This window comes from Protopterus annectens, chromosome 11.part0, assembly GCF_019279795.1.
Source record: "Protopterus annectens isolate FY-2018-M chromosome 11.part0, PAN1.0, whole genome shotgun sequence".
NCBI classification, from domain to species: Eukaryota; Metazoa; Chordata; order Ceratodontiformes; family Protopteridae; genus Protopterus; species Protopterus annectens.
The window spans coordinates 383636951-383664241 of NC_056745.1; the positions used below are offsets into that span (position 1 = coordinate 383636951).

At 37.3% G+C, this 27291-nt stretch overlaps 1 protein-coding gene across 1 annotated transcript in view; it reads left to right on the forward strand.

The window, feature by feature from the left end:
* LOC122815403 (thymidine phosphorylase) overlaps positions 1-27291 on the forward strand; it is a 381517-nt gene that overhangs the window by 116719 nt on the left and 237507 nt on the right. Inside the window, exon 2 of the mRNA XM_044087870.1 lies at positions 16836-16978. Coding sequence (XP_043943805.1) covers positions 16843-16978 — 136 coding nt within the window. The 5' untranslated portion in view covers positions 16836-16842. The remainder of the gene's footprint in view (positions 1-16835; positions 16979-27291) is intronic.

Genomic DNA, 27291 nt, shown 5'->3' on the forward strand with positions numbered 1-27291 from the left:
ATTAAACTATATCGTGAGATTGCCTTTATTGGGTACCTGCTGTGGCTGGAGATCTTTTTGGAAAAAAGTATTTCAAAGATTCTGCTGAAAACTCAATCATGTGTGCAGTAAACTGGGAAAAATATAATTTTTACCCCACTAACCACAAGCTTCATTAGATATGTAAAAGCTGACCTGACCAGTGAAGAAGAACAATAATGAACTGAAAAGGAAAGCAAACTAGTAGAAATTCAGTTATCAGGAGAACCTTGGGCTCACAATCTGCTGGGGACTGGTGTCCCTCCTGATAGTAGGGTTTGTGAAGGAAACTGCAAGCATTACAAATAAATGAGTAGCACAACTATCTGTTAACTGGTTCCAAACTGATAAAGCAGTGTTGGACTAGAAAGCACCATTTCACAATCTAAATGTCAGAAGGTTAGTATTAGGTGTACCAGTTAACCGGAAATGGGAAAGGAGGTTAGGAGTAGAAGAAAGGAAGACAGATAAATGAGAGACATGCTTGGACAGGACATAGAGTTACTATCTCAGAATGACTACATGATAAGTTAAAATTGGTACCATCTAACAGATCCATACAAGGAGATAGTGATAAAACAACCAGTAACATTAGTGGATATGAAAGGCATCCAGTCATTTAATAAATAACTTCATAGCTTGAATGGTCATAGCATGCTTTTCTAGATTACTTTTTGTGACAGTTCTATGTCCAATAAGGTAGAGTCCTCATGCAAAAGTAAGTTCTTCAGTGGACTCAAGTGGGATGGAATGTATAAATCTGTTTTCATTTGCCTGGCTTTATTCCAAATCTGTTTAAGATTTCAGACTTTTTAGAGAGGCTAATGAGGATCATGTCTTCTCCAAATGAAGATGATACTTATTCTACTAGACTGACCCAAAAGGGACTGTGTTCCTGATTTTCATCAGTCCTTGGTTTGCTATATAGCATAACAATTCAGTATGGTTGGAGCAAATGGGCTTACTGCTGCCTAACAAGCCTGCTCTCCTTTTGAATGTGCTTTTGGCAGAGTCAGGTATCTGTTACACTTCTTGATGAATGATATGGCTTCTAATGGAAATGAGAATGCCATTATCCTGCTTCTGTAGAATGTTTTATGGTACTCAGAAGTTGCAACTGTATTGAGAACTCACAGTGTTTACGTCCCTTCAGCAGTGCGGCAAACTTCTTCCACTTAAAATATAAGGACACCAAGCAGTTGCAGACTATTACCATGAAACATTGTAACAGAAAACCATCTTTTGGTCAGGACAGTAGAGTTTTCTGGTGTGCCTCCTCATGGCCTTATATGTTATAGAGTCACAATGTAAAATTATATGGAGCTGAGTTATGCCAAGAGAAACTGGCTTTAATCATTCTGATGTTGTATACCCCCTCCACAGTCAGGGACTCATCACTCCAGTAGTTGCTGAATAAACAAAGTAGCAAATGGATCTGTCAGTACCAGCTTCTCATGTATGACAACCATTGTGAAACTGGGACATTATAGTCTATTTTCATGGTGATCCACACCCCACTCCCCGCCGTGTTTTCAATATGGACTGTGGCTTTGAAACTTGGGACTTAGACAGCTGCTCATGTTGCTCTAAAAGCTTTCTGATTAGAATGTGTTGGCATCCACTATCAGTTTGTCAGGTATTATTTTGTTTGTGGCCTCCTTATCTTCTGTAATGCTTGGGACAGTCATGAAATAAGGAAGTAAAGGAGGAGGAATGGCAGTACATGCCAACGAACATGTGATGGACATGTGAATGACATAGTTCAAATCCCTACTAATATAAAAAGTAAACACTGGCAGCATGCAATGGCACTCACCTGCAGTTCACTTTTGTTATAGGCTGAAATGTGGCTGCCTCTACAAAGTGGAACAAAATTGCACTAAGGACTCATTCAAACATCATGTGAGTGGACATGTTGCCAAACACATGATCAATTTTACTATGGCTGCATTGATGTAAAGCTACAGCACTGCATTTTGCCACAGAATATGAGGAGCAGCATTAGGATTAGGAACAGTGACCATGGAGTTTTTGGCTTCATTACCATTTATGTAAGCATAAGAGTACAAGGAGTCCACCATTACCTTTAAGGTTCAGCCTTTCTGATTATGATGTTATGAAGGAGATCATATCTCCTAAAGTCATCGCTTATTTGATGAGTAGCCTTCTCCCAGACAGTTAGTAACAATCTATAATTTATTTACCTAACTGTCACTAAAATGATAAAGCTAAATCGGCAATTAATCTTTACAGTGATTTTATCCTTTCATTTATTTTCAGATGCTTGCTTTATCCCATGGAGGGTTGTAGGGAAGCAAGATCTCTGCCCAGCTGACAGCAGTCATAAAGCACAGAACCAGCTGTAAATGGGTTGTCTGTCTATAATAGGATGGTTGCACACACACACACACACACACACACACACACACACACACACACACACACACACACACACACACACACACACACACACACACACACACACACACACACACACACACACACACACACACACACACATGCCCGTACATGCCCTCATTCATACAGTCATGTACACAAAACACACATACTCACAATTATATGCTGTATGGCCAGCAGTGCAACTTTTTGACACATTTCTTTGGTGTGGTAGGAAACTGGAACCCCTGAGGAAAAAACACACACTAACAAAGGAAGGCCCCCAAACTTGGAGAAGGGCTTAGTGAGGCTTTGATACACAAAATGAATTTATGAAAACAAACTTTTTTATTTAGTTTGATCTCACTCTGCAGCTACAAAATAAATACTGCAGTTTCTTTTTTAATTACACAGATTATTAATATGCATGCAGAAGAGAATAATGTAGGTTTGTTGTTTTCTTACCAGGGTACTGGTAGCATTCTTTTTCTATGCTTCTTTGAAGATCATTGCTCCCAAATTAAATTTCCTTCCAACATGACCTTTGAACTACTGAGGTGAGGTAACAAGCCCAAACAGAACAGTCACAAGTGAGTACCCTTGATGTGTGCAAATAATAATTACCAATGCTCTAAAAGTGTACATGTGAATTGAGAATGGTAATCTGAGTGCTATATCCTTAGCTACACTTTTAATAGTCATAACAAACACTAAGAGATATTTGTGTGTGTGTGTGTGTGTGTGTGTGTGTGTGTGTGTGTGTGTGTGTGAATCTATTCATATTTCTGCATGCACATATATAGACTATAAAACTACACACATCCCTTCTGGCTCTTCAAGGACATAGGGGACCAGAAATCACCAGTCTGGTCATTTTTTAATGAGAGAATTACCTGTGACACACTTTCCAAATTAAAAGCTACATTAAATTATTTAAAATATATATCAAAAGTCTGAGATTTCTCCGAGTTCTTTATTTATGTATATATGGGTCTTTGGAAATACTGTCTGACTTTAGTATACATTTGTACATTTCCCAGACTTTAAAATCTTTGTTGTATTATATTGTTTTTCTTATTATCTGTGTCCTTGTTTTGTATACACCTTTACTTGCTAAGAGGAACTATTTTAAACAGACTATTGCTCTGGCTGTGTCACCCTAACTGTGTGCTGCTTTGCATGTTGGATGTTTAATAGGTGTCAAAGTAAATGCCCATCTGCATGTTGGATTTTTAATTAGCGTCAAAGTAAACACTTTTCCCTACGCATTGTCCAGTCTAACAAAAGCAGTGTTTCTCTGTTGCTTGACACAAAACTGCATCTTACAAGATGCATGCATGAATCCTTAGAGATAAAAATAAACTTCACAAGCCTGAGAAAGCAAGGCAAATGATTCATTCCTTTATCGGAGCACTTTGCCGTACACTGCTGCTCTTTTATATTTGGAAGGAATAAGAGTTACAGTCTGCTCAGTTATGTAACAATTACCAAAGATATTTAACTCGTTAATAGAGACCATATAAGCAAGCTGTACATGAAAGGTACTCTAAGAGATGGTAAGCTTTTCTGATACTTCTAACAAGGGGTAGTCATTTAAATGTGGAGAAGAGTGCAGTGGAAGTTATCTGGACTACTTACAACATTCCATTTAGTTAGCATTTGTTATATTCTGTTGAGATAATTGTTAATAGGAAATAAATGAACAAGAGTAAATAAAATGAATGGCATCAACAGTGTACTTTTCAAATCGTTCGTTTACAAGTTTTTATACTACTATTTATATATTCCTAAGGTATTATTTACATGGATTGATTTTAAGTATATGTATAATACAACAATATGTATTACAATTGATTTTTTCTGATGAATTTGAAAGGTTTTATTGCCAGTATTGTATTTTATTTATCAATTAATTAATTAGTAATTACGTATATAAGGGATGGATATGTAATTACGTATTTAGTACTTTGATGATGCCCTAGTTTTTGAAGGGTGAAAGCGCTTAGTACCTTGCTTGTGTATGCTATATTTTGTTTAATAAACCAGTTTTGGCTTTTACTGTGTGGCTTTTCAGTTTAATAGTCTCACTTCATGTTACAGATAGAATATATTGTTACAAATTATATTTATGTGAGAGCTGAAATGATAGAAAAAGAAATAACTTCAGTTGCTTATGAGCTGTATTATATATTTCATATAAACATGGGTATTTGATTTAATGTTTTCCCACTGTCAGACTGACACAAAATGCTAATTTTCAGAGTAGATAAGTATAACATTTTATTAATTATTTGAAGAAACTATGAAACTGTTAATTTAATGCAAGGACTTTGCAAACATTACAGGCTAGTCTGGGCAAGCTACTACATAAAAGAGACTATACTCAGTGATTTAATAGAATACTTCACATAGATTTCCCAGGACTTAGCAGCTGTACTGCTGATTTTGCCATAAATGTTAAATTATGAAATCCATTGAATTTTGCTCATTGCCTTTCATGTCAGCTATTATTTTAGATTACGGGGAAAATCAATATATATTTTTTTAATTTTTGCTACTTTCCACAGACATTTCAAGCAATTAACGTGCATCACATTTCTAGGGCTGAGCCATACCTGTGAACCTCTTAGTGCAAGAATCATGGACAAAACCAAGCATAGAGAGGGGACAATGGCCCACAAATAGGGATACTTTTTACATATTGGTCCTATAAACTTAATACATTGCTATAGTAATGTGCTTTATATTAGCATGTGTTTTCTGAAAGATATGAAGTCTGAAACTCAATGTCTGTCATTATTTAGTGACAACAATCCTTATGATCTACCAGAAAACCAAACATTTTATAAGGGACAGACCAAAAATATGAGACCAAAGTCTAAAAATTCTATGATATTCTATGCAGTTGAGAGATATGGGCTGAGCTGCTGGATACCTACTTGCTAATACACTGTGGGGTAAGTCAGCTATGTATTTTGCACTGGCATAGTCATATATAATCCAGTCGCACAAGAGTATGGGCATCCAGACAGTAATGTTCATGAAAGTACATGTCCCTGCATGTGTAGTGAACTAGGGTGGTCTATCACCTTACTGCAAGGTTGGTATTAACCCTTAAGTGATTATAACTCCTCCATGTGGGTGCTAATGACCTGAAATGTACTTGCCTGGAGTATATGAAGAGAGACATTGTTAAGCTCTGTGCATATGTGTCTCAGGTAGGCATGTGCCTAGGATTGAGCAGCATTCTACCTTCATCAAGAATGATGCCGCATTATGAACAAAAGATGATTGACTTCAATAATTGGCTTAGTTTCTGTTGTCTTTCCAGGAGATTCAATATTTGTCAGCATGGGAGGACATAGTTAACTGACAATGTTGCATTGCTAAAGATGGTCTGCATCTGTCTATCCTAGGTTTCCAAATATTGCCTAAAACTTTATCCACCTGCTTACAGCCTTTTTTAAGCAATGGGAAATTAACAAACCTACCAATATAGCAATTAAACCCCAAAGAAACCTAAGGTGTTACTGCTCAGTGCTAGGGGCCTAAATAAGAAACTCCCTACAAACTCTTCTCACCCTGGAAAACATAGACATCTGTGCCATTACCAAGACATGTCTTAAATCCACAGAAAGTACTCCAGCAGTGCAAGACTTCAGTGCCCTCCACACATTTAGACAATCAGCTGCACAGACAGGGACAAAGGATGGAGAAGTCTTAATCTAAATTAGCAGCAAGCACAACTCTACGTTGGTTAAACAGGACTATGCCCTGGAATTTATCCAGGTGCAAATCACCATAAACAAAGTCCCATACCATATCCTAGCATGCTATAGGTCACCCTCTATTTTCCTAGAATCCCATAGCTTGTACCTAGATGTGCTGAAGCCACTCAACATTTATTTCCCTCTCTATAGAAACATACACTGCCTCATACATGCAAGCATAATGATTCCTGGACTTTATTAACAGAAAAACACTTGACCAGATAGGGCCCATATCCACCAGAAGTTCAGTCATACTGGATCTGGTACTCACAAATATAGGAGAGTGCTACACACCCCCATCCCCCCCCCCGTGTCACGTTCTCACTGGTGAGGTTGGATCACAAAGCTGTCTCCTTCGAAATTAAAATCAACTAAGTAACCCCAGCAAACCCTGTAAAATTTAGGAACTATTTCAAAGCAAATTATACCCTATTAAGCAATAGTTTATAAAAATGTAACTCCTCCCAATTCAGAGTTTAGAATAACCCATGTGGAATTGTTCACAGAGACCCTGTACAACCATGTAAATGGCTGTATAGAGACATCTGTACCTATTAGAAGTAAGTCCACAACAAACTCTAAAAACATTCCACACCGGTGGAATTCTAACTGTAATAGGGTACATAACAAAAAGAAAATAAAATCTATGGCTAAAATCAGGAAAATAAACTTCCATAATGATAGGAGCTCTATAATTAAATTAACAGGAAACTAAGAGGACTAATTAAGTTAATAATTCCAATTATGAGGTCATGATAACCTCATAGGCTAAAGACAGCTATAAGACCTTTTACAGCTATGTCTGAAACCTCAAACACAGTACACATCAGTGTGCGGAACTGATGGTCAATGGTGCCACCTTTACTGAGCAGAGTGACATAGCAAATTTGCTGGCTGACAAATTCAGTTCAAACTTAACCCCCTACCCCCCCACCTCCTTTCATGATATACCTACTAGCATAACCCTCCTGCAGCTATTAACAGAAGCAAGTCCTTGTGGTGCTCTGTAACAACAAACACATAACCTCAATGGGCCCCGACAACATCCCAGGATGCCTCCTAAATAACTGGAAATATGACTTATCAGGACAACTTGAGTCACTTTTCAACTATAGCCTCAAAGGAGGCTTTGTACCATGACAATGGAGGACTGTAATGGTTATCTTGCTTTTACAAGGGTAGACCATCATCTGACGCTAGAAACTACAAACATATTAGTCTAACTATTCTAAAATGCAAAACCATGGAATGAATTATCATGGAAAAGATCAGCAAATACATAAGAAACCTTCAGACACTGGACCCAACCCAGTCTGGCTTTGTCAGTGGAAGATCATACCTATTAAACCTGGTGTAGTTCTTTGAGAAGGTCACCAAGGTAATGGATAAGGGGAAAAGGGTGCCTCTTGCCTACCTGGACCTGGCTTAGGTGTTTGATACAATAGCACACTCTGCTATAGTTGAAAATTAACCAAACTGGATATAAAACCCTACATAACTCACTGGATTGCCAGCTCACAGACAGGACCCAGGAAGTCACGATTGATGATACCACCTTCACTAAGAGACTGGTCACTAGCAGGGTACCTCAGGGCTCCATGCTCGGACCGCTCCTATTTGGCATCTACTTCTCAGAGGTAAAGGCTAATTTCAAGGGCCTTTGGGTGACCACATTCACAGAAGACTGGAGATTGGGAGCTGTCATAGATTTTCCCCATGACACAAACATCTTACAAGAGGGTTTAACACAGACAAATGACTGGTGCCAAAGTCATGGACTAAAACTCAATGCCAAGAAATGTGTTATTGTGCATTTTTGGAAAACTGCCACCCAGGCTAATTACTCCATCAATAAGGCACCCCTAAAAGATGACTCAGTAGTCAGGGATCTGGGAACATATGTAGACTTTAAGCATTTATATCATGTTATCGAAAGATGAAAATACCGAACGCTATTTCATTGGCCCCAAAACATCTAAACATGAAAATATCGAACATTCAGAGCAGCAAATTTTTTCCCATGGAAAAAATTTGCTGCTCTGAAACACATACACACAACACAAGCACATCAGACAAACAGCAACCACACACATACACTTAAATTCCTACATCTAACGCTACACTAAACTAAACATACACTACTATCTACCCACTTACCTTAACTCAAACCCTAACCCTAAGGTCCGTCACTATCGCACACTCACCTAACCCGCGCCCTAACCCTAACTCACTAAAACCGCCCCTAACCCTAAAGTCTGTCACTATCGCACACACGCTTAACCCACGCCCTAACCCTAACTCACTTAACCTGCCCCTAACCCTAACGTACAAACAATCACATACTTACCTGAACCCAACCCATAACTTTCCACCACAGCGCTAACAATAGCGAAGCCACAGAAACGACCAACCAAATTCTTTCCCGAGGAAAGAATTCGCTGTTCTGCAGCTTTGCTATTCTTAGCATTCGCTGAATAGTGTTCGATATCAGATCATTCGAAGTTTTAATACTTCGATGTTCTGATATAGACCCGACTTTAATATGGCCTTTGACCAACATGTGGCCAAGGTAGTAAGAAAATCATTCTAAGTATTTATTTATTTATTTATTTATTTACATTTGTTGACCAGGAGTGTCCGACTGGACGTAGGTCCATTTTCAGCGGAGGCCCGGGGAGAAAAGATACACAGTTAAAATAAACATACAGTAGTTACATTGGATTACATAGCGATTAACAATTTAACATAGCAATTACTTACAACATATTTACAGATGAAGAACATAGTACATCAGTAGACAACTAGAATCTTTATCTGTGAAGTACATAACAGACATTAACAAATGTTACAGTAAGAAGTTCCTGCTGTATAATAAGTACTAGGCTTATGAGCATCTGAGCTTGCTATAATCAAGGTAGTTAGTGGGGTGGAAAGAAAGGTAGTGGTTGGATGGAGTGGGTGATATTAAGAGTGGGAGTTGCAAGGGCATAGCCACCATGTTTTTAGGTGCGCTTTTAGAAAAGTTTTGAAGTGGGTGCATGATGGTATGGAGGTAATTGTGGGTGGGAGGGAGTTCCATAATTTGGCTATGGTGCAAGAGAATAGAGCTTCACCAGCAGAGTTATTGGCTTTAGTGATCTGCAAGTGATTTTTGTTGCTGGATCTTAGTGGTCTTAGTGGTAGTAACCTAACTTATATGTAAGGGACAGTATCTGGGTCCAAGGAAGTCATAGTGCCACTTTAATCAGCTCTTATCAGACCCATCATTGAGTATAATGCCCCTTTCAGCATGTACCTGACCAAACATAGGCAACACTTGGAATGCCCTCAAAGGTTCTTAGCAAGAGAATCCAGGGTATAAACACATTGTCTTTTATGGATCACCTTAAAGCCCTGTCTATATACTCCGTCTCCTACAGGTTACTGAGAGGTGATCTATGCCTGGCATACATGGCATCCTCAGATCCAGCTCTGATGGACCTTTTGCACATTTGCAAAATGAACAGCATCAGAACCATGAAGGATTTAAGTTTTGCTTGTGACATAAATAAGGCATGTTGGAAAGACAGATATGTTTCTCAGAGGATCCCCATGCTCTGGATCAGGCTCCAATTCCATGTGAAGCAGAGTCCACCCCTATCCCTATATAAGGGTAACCTTGGCCAATGGAAGTGAAATCGGAAATTCACCCAGAGTCTAGCCCCCATGTCTCTGATAGACAGAGGCAGACGGTAATACCCAAACTACCATATCCCCTCACATAATCACTAGAAATTTGCTAACATACCTCCTCCTATTAAATGCATATGATACATAGGGGCACTATTGGGTTGGATTGCATGGCGCGGCTTATAAAGGCCATGGTGGTCATCAGCCTAGTATATACCTATGAACTTATGAACTCTTGACTTCACACAGTACGAAATACATCACCATTTCAGCCTCCACAGGCAGAAGCAAATTTATACCCTACCTATTGAAGGTTTAAAGTATAATACTGTAATGATGTATGGTGTTTTGTATGCTACAGTTAATAAAACCACTGCTAAACTGATTCTGTTGGATTCTGAAATTGCATTACTGACTGATGACAGGTAGCTTTTCTCAACATCACAAGATCAACATAAAAATTCAGTTTAAATGCTAATGAACATGTATTGAATGTACTTAATAATGTCTTTGTCTCTTTTTTTAACTTCTCCAAGTCTGTTGAGTTTCTAATACCCTGATTGGAATGGACCCCATTCCTATGTCAAAGTATGATTAAAGGTCATGAAATTAGTATTGTTTCAATCTGAGATGTTAGCCAGAAGTTCTTTTTGCAGCACTTGCAATGTGACCAGTAATGTGTCCTTCTGCAATTTGTATGAAGTTACATGTATTGGTAACATATCTAAATGTGACTGTAGATTCTTCTTTATAAGACCCATTGCTGCTACTACTGCTGGAACTGTCTGGGTATCTTTCTTCCACATTGCTCTCATTTCTGCTTGCAAATCTTGATATTTTATGACTTTACATCTCTCTCTGCACACAAGACACCGTAGTCACTGGGTATAGTGCTTTCACTGATCAATGCTACTTTTGTCTTCATTTCATGGACCACTATATCTGCTTTACTCACATCCATCTTTTGAACTGTTGGTAATGGGTGATCCCATGTGATGTAGACTTTATCATTTTCTATGATGCTTTGTGGCTCTTGTTTCCAGTGTTTTTCAGCGACTTCAATATTATGTTTGCAAATCACATTATTATGTGTTTCAGTATACAGTCCTTTTGCCATTAGTATGTCACAACCAGCAACAAGGTATGCAACTGTTTCCAATTCTGTTTTACAAAACCTACATTTATCTGTTTCTCCCACAAGTTCAATGGATTTTGTAAACCAATGTGTACTTTATTTTTTATTTATTTTATTTTTATTTTACATTTGTTGACCGGGATAGTCCGACTGGATGCATGTCCATTTTCAGCGGAGGCCCGGGGAGAAAAGCTCCAAGGGTAAGCAGATACAGCATTACATAATACCAGCATTACATATTACAAACAGACTATTTACAGAGATTACATAAGTAAGCAAGTTAAACAAGTTCCACAGGTTACAGTTAATCCTGAGCACAAGTCAGGATTAAATTAAATTACACAGTAAACTGGTTAACAGATTTTTACACATTCTAGAGAGAATCAAAAAATAGCACAACCAAATCCAAATGAAAACCACGACTCGACCAATAAGTGTACAAGTTCACTTTGACTATTTAATAGCGGAACGTATTTATTGCGATAAAATTAAAACCAAAATATTAAAATACAAACTGGATGTAGTGATGGTGAGAGATCAACACATCAAAGATCTTTCATCCTGACATATTGTCCAAAGTCTGATAAAATTGTGGAAATTATAAACAAGTTTTCGTTTTTATTAGACTCTGAACCCAACTTGGAGAAAATAGTAGGTAAAAGACCAGGTGTGGTATATAAAATGGGAGACAACATTAAGAAATTACTTGAATATCAGTCAAATAGTAACCAAAAAAATAAAAACCATAATTTTGATGGTACCAGGAAGTGTGGTACATGCAATCAGTGCAGATATATTTTAGAAACACACAAATTAAACATTTTTAACAATTATCAAACAGTTATTAAGTTGAAAAAGGGAAATTGCAACACCAGAATGATGATTTACATCGCTGAATGTGGAGCATGCCCTAGTTATTATGTTGGAAAAACAGAAAAGAATTTTAAAAAGAGAATTTATGATCATACCTATAACATATCCAGAAAAGATAGCACCAATGCACTATCAAGACATATGGAAAAAATGGGGGCTGAACATGAGTTCAAATTTGACATTTTGGATATTATTTACAACAATCCCAAAGGAGGGGACCTAAAGAAACTATTAAGTTTCAAGGAAGTTTGGTGGCAACTCTATCTTAATGCCGCAAACTTGCCAGGTTTAAATGAATTCATTTCATGCAAACCCATTCTTGAAGTGGATTTTAGATAATATAAAAGTATTTTATACATAAAACTAATCAATTGTAACTATATTTAGAGTATACTATAACTTTTATATAGATATTTTAACTATTTATTTATCGATTTTTAATTATTAAATGTTTGTTATATTTATATTTATATTTATATTCATATGCATTCCAACATAATACACAACGCATACCAATAGTTGTCACATGTATATTTATTGCAGTACCAAATACATATTTCTATTTCATCTATAGTCCTTAACACATTAGTAGGAATCCCCTTATGGATTTTTAACTCAGTTGCCTAATAAGGTTTTTTAACTCAGTTGCCTAATAAGGTTCTTCCACACATCAAAGTGTTTGTATACGATCGTTTGATATTAATGACTTATATAGATATATTTTATCTGTTGTATATTTGTCCTTGGCACAGTAATATAATATTATATTTATTTACACATATTCTCGCACAAATGTTTTTTCATTAGAATGTTTTTTTATTAAGAAGTTTAATAACATTAATTCAAAGGAAAAAGATGAACCCAGCAGTGTTATGTAGCAGTATTTCTTTAAGGAAGGAGCAACAGCCTATGTTAGTTTTTTGGCGCCAACTTTTGTATTTAAACAATGTATCTGTTAGTGAAAGGATGTTCTGATGAAGCTCTATGTCATGAGTGAAAGCGCTTAACATCCAGTCTGTATTTTAATATTTTGGTTTTAATTTTATTGCAATAAATACATTCCGCTATTAAATAGTCAAAGTGAACTTGTACACTTATTGGTCGAGTTGTGGTTTTCGTTTACATTCTAGAGAGAGTTAGCCAGGCTTGATACATTGACATAGCCAGTTAAGTGACAAATGTTGTTTGAGTCTAGTTTTAAATTGACCTAAGGTGGAAAGTAAGGTAATATCAGCTGGAAGAGAGTTCCAGGATCTACTTACAGAGTTTGCAAAGAGAATCACCAGCTGTGTTATTCATTTTGCTAGTCTGAATTAGTAGTTTGTTAGAGGATCAAAGGATACTTATTCCACTGTCTTGGGCCGCCAATAATAACCTTTCGTCTTTTGGTTTGAATTTGCCTCTTATTAACCATTTCTGCATTTGATCCAGATCAACATGAGGTTGTTCCAGGAGGTTTCAACACTTGCAACTATATTTATGCATTTTCCACATTTCTTGCCTTCTCATCTGATCTGTCACATTACATTCTTTCTTTTGTTTTTTGGTGCATTCAGTTGCTGCCTCGTTTTTATCTACTTTTCATTTGATTTTCATTCCCACTTGATGCAGATATGCTTCTGCTAGACTAAGCAGGGAAGTCATCTTAGATTTATTCTCCACGTTTCAAAACTTTCACTATGTTTGAGTCTTGTGAGGTCAGCAGATATGTGTGCAGTTTCATGATTGCAGATCTATACATGTAATCAATTTCAAGGAGGCTCATAACTCCTTCAGAACGGGGAATATATAATCTTGGTATGCACTGATTTTTATAAATCATTTGATGAGCACGAAGCATAATTTTTGTTTTCCTGTCTAATCTCTCCAATACCTTTTGGGGACAGTCAATCACTCCAAAACTAATTTAGGGCAGGAAGTGTAAATTAGTTTATAGCTTGAACTTTGTTCTTTGATGTCAATGTTGTTTTCAGGATTAATTTACGTCTTCTAAAGTGTTCATTACTAAGTTTTATTTGCATTTCTTCATGTTCTATTGTTGATCCTTCATCAATTCCCAAATATTTATATACTCCCTCTTGCTCAAGTTCTTTTGTATCACATTCTTGCCCCAAACAGATGTTTTCTTGGTGCTACAGCTTTCCTGCTTTAAAGGTTGCTTTGCACATTTATCAAGACCAAATGACATTCTTATATCATCTGAAAAAGTTTTGAGTACTTGCAGTTGTGCTTTCAGTTCCTCATCTGATGAGCTATATAGTTTTAAATCATCTACAAAAACGAGATGAGAAGTCTTTACACTTTGTTGCTTTCTGGGAGCCAAATTATAGCCATGACCTAATATGTTAAGTAGACAGCTCAATGGATTAGGGACAAGGCAAAAGAGCAGTGGTGACAGAGTCACCCTGGAATATCCCCCTTTGAATTTTTATTCCTGGAATAATAATTTATCCTTTATCGTAGCTAAACTGCAAACTGGTTTGCCACTGTTTCATGGTCGCTGTGATGTAGTTTATCAGTGTAGGCTTTATCTTATACATTTTTAAGCACTCTTATCTATGAATGTGGGATACTGTCAAATGCTTTTTTTTAGTCTATCCATGCCATATTTAGATTATTCCCCTTTTTACAATTCTCCACTATGACTTTAACAACAAATGATCCTTTGTTCCATATGACTTTCTTTTATTGCCTTTTTGTTCTATTGCCATGATTGAGTTTTCTTCTAAATGACTATAAACTCTGTCAGCATCAATTTCAGCTTGTAGTTTATACATCATCGGCAGGCAAATTATTGGTCTATAGTTTTTAGGGTAGCTTGCAGGTTCGCTCTTATAGTAGGAACATTGTTTTTCTTGTTGTTAGCCAGACTGTTGTCTGTTTGGGGTGTGCATATAAATAGTTCTTACTCATGGTTAAATGTTCATGCTAAGATGTTAATACTTTTAGACAGAAGTTAGGTACTACATCTTGGCCTGGAGTTTTCCAATTAGAGGCTTTTCTTAACTTTGTTTCAATCTCTCCGGCCATTACTTCATCCCATTTCATATCCTGTACATTTGAACTTCTTATTCTTTGCTTTACTTCTTCTATCCATTTAGCATCTTTGTTATGTTCCACAGGATCTTCATAGATATTTTTCCAAAATGTATGTATTTCTTCTTTTTTTTGTGTTCTTTCAGTTTGTTTTACCTTGTTTCCCAGTTCTCTATAAAACTTTTTTGGGTCATCAATAAATTGTTTATTTGTACTTTTCCTTTATATTTATCTACATATCTTATAAGTTTTTCTGCCTGTGCTGATATGTTTAGTTTATTATTTGCAATAGTGCACTATAAATCCTGATCTGTTTTAATACTGCACATTGCTTTTATGATGTTTATCTTTCTGAGTATTTTTGTTGATCTGTTTCCTCTTCTATACTCTTATAACAATGGCACTTGTTGTCTTAATTGCTTTATGGTTTTCTCTATTCAATATTTCCATGATGGCATTCAATTTCTCCCCATACTTTTCCTTACTACCTTGTGTTCTTGTGGCAGGACTTTATCTGTTATTAATTTATCTGCACAGTAATATGTCCTATTTACTTCTGTTATATCACATGAAACTTTATGGACAGTCCTAATTACTGTGGTCATTTGTTTTATCAAACTTCTAACTTTTTGGCTATTATTGACCTTCTGCAGTCTATTTCTTTCATTGGATTTAATATGTCTTTTCATCTCTGTTAAATCAAGCAACTCTTCTCTTAGATCATTTTCTTCTAAACTGAGGTCGCATTCTTTGTTTTCCATTTCCTGCAGGCATTCTCTAGAAACTTCCAGAGCATCTTCCTGTGCCATGTTCTTTTCAGTTTTGCCCAGTGTCATCAGTTGCTCTTTCATATGGGAACTCATTAGCCTATCACTCCATGACATTGACTGTGTCAGAGATGCCACAGTTTCATGTTCTTTCCCTTGCTATATAGCTCCAACTGAATGTTTGTACTGGTTTCCTATGGGAGGCTCCAAAGTATCTTCATATGTCAACTGATTAGATGCTTCTCACTCCACTGGTTTCTCCTTAATTTGGATGTCCATTGTTCTATCCTGTCATGTCGTTATCTGAGTAAAATTTTCTACACTAAATCCTTCACTTTGCAGATAATCCATAACCTCATTTTCTATGTCTTTAACTTCTACGTTACTAATCCTTTTTTCTAAATTTCCTCTTTGTTTCCTTATTTTTTTGTTTTGTAAAATTATCCATATCCGGATGGCTTTGCCTGTTTTTCTCTTCAAATATCTTTGTTGCTGCTGTTTTTGCATTAATTAGTTTGGCTTTCTCCTTGGCATAAATATTGCACCATATTAAATCTCTTTTTCTTTCTCATGCCAGTATTTGTTCTTCCAATGTATCCAGATCATCTTGTCTCTCCTTACTTTGGGGACTATTTTTTCCATCATGCTGTGATATAACCTTGTGTTAGACTTTCTACACTGAATCATTCACTTTACAAATATTCCATAACTTCAGCTTCTATTTTTTTAACTTTTACTTGACTAATCTTCCGTTCTTCATTCCCTCTTTGTGATCTTATTTTTTTTGTTTGTAGTTTTCCATCTCTGGATGCTTTTGTCTGTATTTCTCTTTGAATATCTGTGGGGCTGCCTTTTTTGTGTTGATAATTTGGCTTTCTCCTTTGCATAAATATTGCACCATATCAGATCTCTCTTTCTTTCCCATGTCCATATTTCTTTTTATACCCTTCAAACGTCTCTAAATTTTGTTCTTTAAATTTTCACACTTGCACAGACACTTCTTTTTCAAAATAACACAAGGTTTCTTGGTCCATATAGTGTTTTTCATGAATCTGTTGTATTGAACACAAATTTTTAATTGAAGCTTCTGACGGTTTTTCTTGTGGAAGTATATTTCTTTCCTCTAATTTCCCTCTTAATCTTTTCGTGTATTTGTGTTTCCTTCTAAAGCTTAGAGATGACCACAAAGATGGAAGATTTCAATATTCCAAGTCTTATTCAAAAGAAGAGAGATGGAGCAGAATTTGGAAAGGATGAGATACAATATTTCGTTCAGCTGATCAAGAATGGTGAAATACAAGAATGTCAGATTGGTAAGGCTTATTCTATTTTGTGCCATAGAATTACATGTTATGAGATGGTACTTCATGATAACAGCACTGCTGCACAGTTATTGCTAAATTGCAAAGCATCATGGGATATACTTGTAATTCATTGTAAGCATCTTGTGTAGTTTGTTTTACACAGAAATGTATGGGTCAGGATCTCTTACACCACATGCAAAAAGTCAGAGCCATAGGAACTGACGACTTCTGTTAATTTTTTTTACAATTCTTTTCGAGTCCATCTGCCCATGATATCTCTCTCACCACCTTTTTCTGACATTCTCATCCATTTTGTTATACCATTATGTGAGCTACACTGTCTCTAAACCCTAGACTGTTCTGCCCTAACCCTAAGAGTGATACCTTCCTGACTGATGTGGAGGAACCCTTTCATCCTTAAGCCCTCCTCAGTGCAATGTATCATGACTGAAGAAACACTTTATTGTGGTCACTCCCCACCTAATGCACCTGTACAAGGTGAGTATTGCTAACCACATAGAGATACTGGCAAAGCAACCTTCTTGAAAGAAAGCAAAACAGGGCACAGGCTACTTATCAAGACACCTCATCCCCAAAACCAGATCAATCAGAACTGTGGACTCCTTTCTAAATCTAGATCAACTGTGAATTGATTGAGTATCCTGACCAGGTGCCATGAACTAGATGATGCCTTTAGTTAATTTTGTATTGCACAAGATGACCACATATAAATGTTATACACTAAGAAAGCAATCCCACTGTTATGTGCAGCCAGCACCATGAAGTAGAGGGATAAAGCCCAGGGGACTCCGGTTCAATTAGTGGCATGGGTATCTGAGGAGTGGCAGGGATGGATAGCCATGCCCATCTAAGAGAGGACAAATATATTTGTAGTTATCCATCTATCATGCAGAAGAGATGGATGCCAAGGGGTAGATGATAAATGAAAAAAATCTCCCTGTGGAAGCAATCAACACCACATCCCCTCCCCAGACACCCTTAGTTTCTACACCAGTCACAGCATTCTCCTAAAAAATTCCTGAAGCATCACATTGCGATACACTGTAAAAATCTTGTTAGTAAATGAAAATCCATAAAAGTCACTATTCATAGCCAGTCTGTGGCAAAATGTTGGCAGTCTTAATGGACAGTGTTTTTTTTATAAATCTTCATCTACTAACAAGATTTTTACAGAGTAAGAACCACTTTACTACCTTTAAGTGTGGACACTGTAATCAGTGATTTTTATTAATGGATCAGAATTGAGATATATTTTCTATGCTTGATTAAATGGAGAAAATCTGGTAGATTTAGTTGTATTGTCACTGGAATAGTATAGATTGCTGTGTGTGATGCCTGCAGAGTGTTTTATGTTGGTAAAACTGAAAATGCTCTATGAAAAATAATTTACCAACATGCTGCAATATTTCTAAAAGGATGAGAAGAGTGTGTTGTCTGGTATATATCATTATGTTTCAGCTTTCTTTTTTTTTTTTTTATTTTCAGTATTGGAAAATGATGAACATAATGTTGGGGGAGGGGGGTAATCAGAAAACTATGTTGGGCCACAGGGAAATCTTGTGGCAACTTAGACCAAATGCAACTTTATGTCGAGGTCTTAGTGACAATATTAGTATTGTTAATGAAGTTAAATAAACTATTGTATTTTGCATGTGCTTTAATAGGTTACATATGTTTTATTGGATTCTTCTTTTTATTATTTTTTTTGGTTCAAGTTCCTTTTAAGATCATTATTTATAATCACACGCTTTGCTGGCAATTAAAAGCAAGTGGATGAATTAATGGCTTGGATCTGAAGAAGTCCTTATTGTTTACAGGATGAAAGCACTAAACCTGTTTACGTTTTTTTTAATTAAATTTGATAATTGTAGTGATTGATGGCCACTAGCATAATGTTATCAACATCAGTGTTAGATTATTTGTATTTTTTCCACATTGTCCCACAGAAATTATGCCTTTGGTGTTTTTATGTCTATGTGCTTGATCTAAGTTGTGCATGCTGTGCTTGATAAGAGTTCTGACATGTAGATCATAAGACAAATGCCCACGAGCTACAATGTCGAAAGCAGAAGGCCGCAGCACCGCTAGATCATAGAGCAGTGCTGCCAGAAGATAGATACGCTGTGGAAATCCACGCAGTAGGAAAACTTGAAAAATGGAGATGTCCCCTAACGTAAATAAGCGGGCTGATTCCTGACAGTGAAAACAGCCGCCCTAGACAAACGATCGGAAAGACAAGTGGTGGAGAGGGACCAAACACTCACAGAAAGACAAAACAGCTTACCTGTAGCCCATGCACAAGCATTCCAAACCCGCAAACACAACCTATACAGTACATGTTGTTGTGGGAAGCTGATGGACAGAAAATGCCAAAGAAGTTGCAGCCGAATGATAACCCCCATACATGCGCACTGTACACAAGTCACAACAGCACATGAATCCCTTCCCATACACCCAACCATACAGTTTCCACAGACTACCCAGACTACTGCAGATTATATGTGGCCCATAGTGAGAACTATTGTGGCTGTCTGGCAGAGTAGTGGCAAAGCAATGTGTTCAGGAGTTAGAAAGTAATTGCCGACATTTAGAGTTTCAGACTTCATACTACACAATATGCATGCTAATGCACAACCTGTTATCCCATCCACTGTACAAGTTTGCAAAGGCAGAATGTGATCCTATGTGTACCACTAGTGCTATGTCTTTGTCCAGACTACCTATTCCAAGGGGCCGAGAGGTATGCCTGCAACAGAAGGGCACTATCCTTCCAGAGCCACCCTAGGGCAGTGGCAGGTGGACACGTCAACCCTAGCAATCACAGACCACCTACCCAACATTGCAAAAGCAACCACAGTAGAAGGGAACACAGACACAAAGGGGAGGGAAAGTATGAATGGGACACAAAAGAGTATCAACCAACCTCCAAGTCCACAACAAGGCAGCATGCCCATAATGTGGGGGTTGTCAAACCCATCCAATGGCTGTTGCAGCTGGGGTACGCACATATGCAGGGACATATAGGCGGAAAAGGGTGCTATACAGGGAGACATCCTTATGTGATCTCTGTCACTGAAACTGAGGCTGGGCCCCACACCCTGATTGACCAACAGCAATAGCTGGGTGTTAAAGGGGACTTGTGCAGTACATGCAGAACCAGTGGTATATGCAAGCTGGGAGATTTCTGCTGGACTACATTCACTTGCCAATTGCACGGCTGTGTGAACTGCACATAGAGAATCACTAGCTGGACAGGTAGTATGAGCAAGGTGGTGTGTATACTGCTGCAAAGGGCCATCGTGGCAAACAGGGTGTATTCAGAAGGGTACAACACAAGGTGTTGTACAGCAATATATCCAAACTGTGATACTGGCCTGTATCAAAGTTGCGTCTACATCCTGTTCCCTGCTACACTGGCTGTGATGGATACCGAGAGGCCATCAACATGTGGCATTACCATGATGGAATCTATGTATCTGTATAGCCCCGGTCAGCTTGGCAACAGATACAGCACAGTACCCAGCCAATGGGGCAAACCAATGCTGGTAGTGGAGGGTTACCTCTACTATTTGGAGTGTGAAGCACAACCTAAATGGTACTGGGCATGTATCGAGCGGAGAGTAAAGGCCTGCAGAGGTCGTGCCATCACTGTTCGCCAGGATGAGGGGGAAGAACTGCCAAAATCATTGCCACACCAGCACGGCCCAGATGCAACAACAGCCCAAGTGGCTACACTGCGTGCAGAACTACGGCAGAGGGTGGTAACCGGCAAAGACCTGCCAAGCCTAGTAATGCAGAGTGTCCTAGGCACAGCAGATGACAATGTACTACAAGAGATGCCTTGCCGTGCCACCCTGCGTCATAGCATAACCAGGGTACAGCAGAGGGCATGGGCATCCATGACCACACCTCCAGCGACACTTGCGGATATTGATGTCAGCCAGTATCCACTCCGTAGTGGCAGCTTTATCCTCCGTAGAAAGTCTGATATGGATGGGACTGATTCCTTGGTTCTAGTTACTACATCACAGAATCTGACTGATCTGTGCAGGTCTGACATCATTCTTGGGGATGGCACCTTCCCCACACAGGCTGATATATGTCACCAGCTGTATACATTACATGGATGTATTGGCACCCCCACCTCAGCAAGGATTGTCCCCCTGATGTACTGTCTCATGACGGAAGTCAGAGTCTGCATACAACAATATGTGGGAGATACTGAAGGGTACGGCCACAGAACAGGGATGCACCTTGGCTCCACAGTATATTATGACTGATTTTGAGAAGGCAGCAATCCATGCCAGCCGTAAGGCATTCCCTAAGAGTATTCTGAAGGGGTGCCTATTCCATTTTGCACAGATCATTTGGCGCCAGATCCAGCATCACTACCTTGTAGCCCTCTATGGTACGGATACTGCTTTCTCAATTGCCATCCACAAGCTGATTGTGTTGGCATTCTTACCGCTGGAAGACATTGTCCCTGCATTTCTGGACATTGTGGCTACTTTACCAGACTGTGCTCAGCCTATTGACGTATTTCTGGACCATCATTATGTGCAGGGCAGACCACGCATCCCGCTGCTCAGCACAGCAATGACTGCCCTACCCTTTGAGGTTTTGGAATGTGTGTGATGTCTCTGGCATGGACTTCCCATGGACAAATAACAAGGTGGAGGCATGGCATCATCGGCTGAAGGTGTTACTGGGACGCCCTACTGTGCAGCTATCTGACCTTTTGTCTGTTCTGCAGCAGGAACAGAACCTGACAGATACCCGACGGGAGTCTCTTTTGAAGGGGATGCCTGTGACACCACGTAGGAAGGCTATTGTTGTAAGGGAGCATCGCCTAAAGCACATTTTGCAACATAAGTGTGACTACAGTGATGTGCAGGATTTCCTCTGTGCTGAGGCACATTTCTACAAGTTGTGATTATATTTGGGTTTAGTAAGCACCAATCACTACACACATCACTTTACATTTTATGTTAATAAAGGCTTTGCCCACAGCACACAGGTTTCACTTTACAACTTTCATGTCCACGTGGCATCCTATGCCAGCCACATGTTCCACTGACAGTTGCACATGGTGGCTTCTAGGAGGGGTGCAGAGTGTATCACTGTGGGGGTTTGTGTCTGCCACCTGTGGTTAGGGTGCAGGAGGTTCCTGTATTCCCACAGGTAATTGTACACAGGAATTTGTCTCTGCAGCTAAACTGCCAACCTGCCATGTGTCCACATCCAGCTGTCTCACAGGGGGGTGTTGCACCGTCTTGGTGCCTGAACCCGCTTGATAAACTTTGTGTACTACTGACAAATTTGTATGTTATTTGTTTTGGCTTTGTGAGGGAGTTTTGCCTACAATAGCATTTCATAACTTTATCTCTCATGCACTCTGTCTGCTCGTTTAAGCAATAGGTGGTTGTCACTAAACATAAGGCAATCACTACATTGTCCCAGGATGCCTTTTTCAACCATTTCAACAAAGATGGATGAAAAGTGCAAATCCATGGTTCCAGGTAATTATTAATGTTGCAAAAGGGGAGTTGTACCTATAAGGTTAGGAAATGATTTATCGGAGGTGATACTTCTGCAAAACAAATCATTGAAGTCTATAGTAGATTTACTGGCGGTACCACTTGATTAAAAGTAACAATCTTCTGGGTCAATACACAAAAAGCAATTCAGAATGTAGTACAAGCCAGAGCCTCTTCTCTCAACTACTGACTATTTAAAGTGCAATATGAATTAGGGGAGTAGGTTGTGTAGAAATATGTAAGGCTCTAAAGTCCTGCAAGCTGTTTGATTTGATTATGTGGACCATTTAAGTGCAGTGTGGCTTGTTGCACAACTGTGAGCAGCTATCCATATAACATATTTTGCTAATCAAAATGGTAAAATAACTATGCTGAAACAAAAAGGACACCACTCGGACATCTTGACTAATTTAATCCCACAAAATAACACAAGGTTTAATGCATTCACAACGGTCTTCATCAGAACAACAGTTACAAAAACTTACACCAATATATTTTGAAATACCTAAATTAATTATCCAATAAAACAACCCATCAATTAAACTAATGAACATTTAAAAACCCATGAGCAAGTTTTTAGAAAGGTTAAAGAATGTACATATAATAACACTTATAGATGTATACTACAAAAAAGATTGTCATTTATTTATTTACATTTTTCATAATGAAACATCCTTTGCAGTACTACCTTGTAATTCACACTGTTATTTAACCCGGGGTATTGAAAGCATTAAATAGTGTCTTCCACTTAAACTCTTTAAAATGTAACCCCCTTCTCTATCCCCATTAAAATCACTTGGTACATAATCTATAACAGGAAAATAAAAAAATTATAATTTTTGCATAATAAAGCACGTTTTGCTAAGGCATTATCTGTGTTTTTCATTTTAATGGCATGTGTGTGTTCATACATCCTCTTTTTTAACTGTCTACTTGTTTTTCCTATATAAAATGCAATACAAGATGAACACTTAGCCAGATACACCACGTAACTGGGCTCACAAGTAAACTTCCCCAGAACCTGCCATATCTTTTTACTTATACTTGCTTCAAAAATACGTTCCTTCCCCTATGTATCTGCAAAATTTACAATTATAACATTTAAATGTACCTTTCATCTCTACTTCACTACTGTAATTATCCTTCTCTAATATATTTTTAAAATATTTAGCTCTTTTATTGATAAAAGAGGGGGTAGGTCCTAAACCAACTTTAAATCACAGTTTGATTCCAAAATCCTCCAATTAATTTTGATGATGTCTTTTATTGCACCACTATCTACTGTAAAAAACAAGGGCATGGAAATAGTCCAATCATGTAAATTATGACTATTAAAAGTGTTACTGTTATAAATTTTTTCACATTGTAATATGCTTGTCATAATAGTCGACCTTTCATACAATTCTTCCACAAATCCATCTAGAAATGTTAAGTCAGTAGTGAGTCTTTTTAACATATTTGACCTTTCACAATATTATGTTTTACATAAGTTGGATGCATACTTGAATAATCCAGTAACATGTTACTAGCTACATTTTTATAACTAATTACAGACTCCAAAGAAAAATCATTAGCATTTTGATGACCTCTAAATCCAAAAAAGAACTATTAGAAATGTTCCAAATATGAGAGAACTTTAAAAAAGAAATACTGTTATTCATACTTTCCAAAAAATCATTTAATTCTCTTGCATCCCCTTTCCAAAAAAAAAAAAAAAAAAAAAAAAAACTATAATATAGTAGCACTTTATTTCTACACTGTAAAACAGAAAAAATGTACCTTTCCCAGTATGCCATCACTAGATTCGCATAATTAGTGGTCATCCTAGCTCCCATTGCAGTAGCCCTTTTTTGCAAAAAATACTCTCCTTCAAACCCAAAAGAATTATTAGTTAGGACTTGCTCAATACTTTCAAGCAAAATCATATATTCTCCCACCTCAAATTCTTTACTGTTGATCAGCATGTGTCCCACCCACTCCAAACCCAAGTCAATGGGGAATGGAAGTGTATAATGATTTTACATCCACAGTCACTAATAAATCATCTCATCCTATCACTTTGTTTTTAATTTTTGTTAAAAAAATCATGAGAATCTTTAATAAATGATTCACACTGCTGGACCAATCTTAATAAAGCTCTATCTATAAACTTGGAGAGTGGCTCTAACTTTGAAGCTGTTACTGAAACAATTGGTCTGTATGGAGGATTTTTTTCATCCTTGTGTACTTTAGGTATGCCAAACAAACACCCCGTCCTGGGATTAGACACCGGAAAAAAAATAAACATAGATTCAGAAATGACACCTTCAACTAAACATTTATTTAATCATGAATCAATATGCCTAAAGGCTATAAAAACATCACTTTTTAAAATTTTCTAATTGAATGCTTCATCCTCTAACACATTTTTATGTTGGAAATGTAATCAATTTTATTAACCACAACCATGGCCCTCCCTTTATCTGTCTTCATAACCCTAATGGAGGCGTCCCTCTGAATAGATACAAAACATTTTCTTTCAATGTCCGACAGATTGTAATATTTGTTCTTACTCTTACTATTTAATAAGTCCCTAATTTCCTTCTCGCATATTTCTTTGAATGCTTTAATAGATGGGTGCAATGGTGGGTTAAATAAACTTGGAACAGCAAAGTCAACTTTTTTGTTTTATCCCTTGTCACCAAAGATGTACCACAAATTTAATTTCCGTGTGTAACCTTTTAAATCAATTAAAGTGTTTACCAAATCAGATCTGCGAGATGGAATGAAGGAGAAGCCTTTGCTTAAAACTGCATATTTCCTTACTTGAATGTCCTGTTTGACAAATTGTAAACTTTAAACTCTAATGGCACTACCTTCTGTGTGCAGCCGCTTCGTTGTTCCTCCTCTTTTGAAATAATGGATATGGGTCTTTGCCTGCAGGCTTGTTTGCTTATCACTCTAACCAGTAGTTATTTGGGAGAATAGCAAAATGCTACACTTCAAGGTTCTACAGCAGTAAGAGGCCTAGAAATGGTTACTTTTTTCTCTATACTCACTAGAGTTAAACCAAAGCAATTCTTAGCTAGATTAGAAGAAAATCACCAAAACGAGCACATTTATTATAGTAAAATTCAGTAAAAACACAAAATGTACTTATTTCTGTTCTTGAAAGGGTGATTTCTGTTTTTGAAAGGGTGGTATTTTAGTCAAATTCCTGTAGAAAACTGTCATATAAACAGTAATCAGAGATCAGGATAAAATCCTAGAATCATGAGATGAAAGTTAGAATGACTTACTATGGCCCAATGTAAACATTGTATAAACAGCCAGGGAGAATATCCATAAACAGCCTATGGCTTGGTGTAACCTGCATAAAAATATGTCAATAAAGAAAAAAAATGTAATGTTGAACATTACTTGATTTGAACATACTATATAGACTATAAATGCATGACAAAAATTCATTATACACTATAAATATCAACTAGGAACATCAATCATCTAATATAACAGTCCAAGAAATAAATAACAAAGTACCTCTGCTGGAATGGTTTCCATACTTAGTTGGACTTTAGTTCACTAAACCATGTTTCACCCATATTGGGAGATTACTTCTTGACCAGTATTATGCAACTGTGGAATTGCTGTGTATAAATAAAGAGAGGCTGGGATAAGTCCTTATGTGGGGGTTACAGGAGAGCTTGGGTGCAGGAGGGCTTCTCCCTGCAAAAAAAAAAAAAAATGTTTTATGTGACTTTGTTCACAGATTAATTGGTTATATTTTCAGTCAATTTGTAGTAGAGCCATGAAACTCTCTCATGTAAATTCCAAAAATACTAAATTCTGACAATTAAAGATTAACAATTTGCTCTGATATAGTGCTGTTATACTGAAAATTAAATAACACATTAATTCCAAAATACCAGAAGCACCATTAAAGTTTGACTTTCTCTTGTTAAGAATACAGTCCCTGTAGTCACTACAATCCCAAACTGTGCAATTTCTTCTAAAACAGGTTTTATTGTGTTTTCATGTTTGTTATACCAGTGCTATGTCCAGTTATAACCTAGAATTTATCAACCAATAGGAAAATATGTCATTAAAGCTTCACATTCTTAGCCCTCTGTAAGCTTATATGTATTTTTGATAGTTTAGCAACTAGATTAAGTTTCTCTCAATAAACACATTTCCAACATCCTATTTATGGGTTACCTATTATATTCTCGAAAGCCGACAATGTCAAATCCGACATTGTTGATACGAGAATAGCGAAAGTGCGGAACGCTGAACAGGAAATGGAAATCTCCGTAAGGGGAGATTTCCATTTACTTCAATGTAGTGCGGTCTCGGAGTTGGTATATTTAAGTAGCAGGGGGTATCAGTGTGCCCCCCTGCCTACACCCTTTAGATTTTCTTTTTTTGTTTTAATTTATTTTTTCTGATCATTTGAAATTTTAACGGTTCGATCATTAAAGGTTGATCTTTATTGATTCAAACTATTAAACTTTCGATGTTCTAATATAGACCCCTAATTATGTACTATTGTTTCATAATCTTATGGACAGTTATTTAATAGGTCATGGTCTTCTTCTATCATTAAATGAATAAAACTTAGTCATACGTTTTATAAATATAGTAATATTTCTCCCACTAAAAGACAGACTTTAAATACAAAGATATCATATTATGGTATGCCCCTTGCTTCATACCAAAACATAACTTTTCAACCCTGGTCCAACACATAACAGTGCTGTCATTGACTCAACTAAGTATGATTGTGTG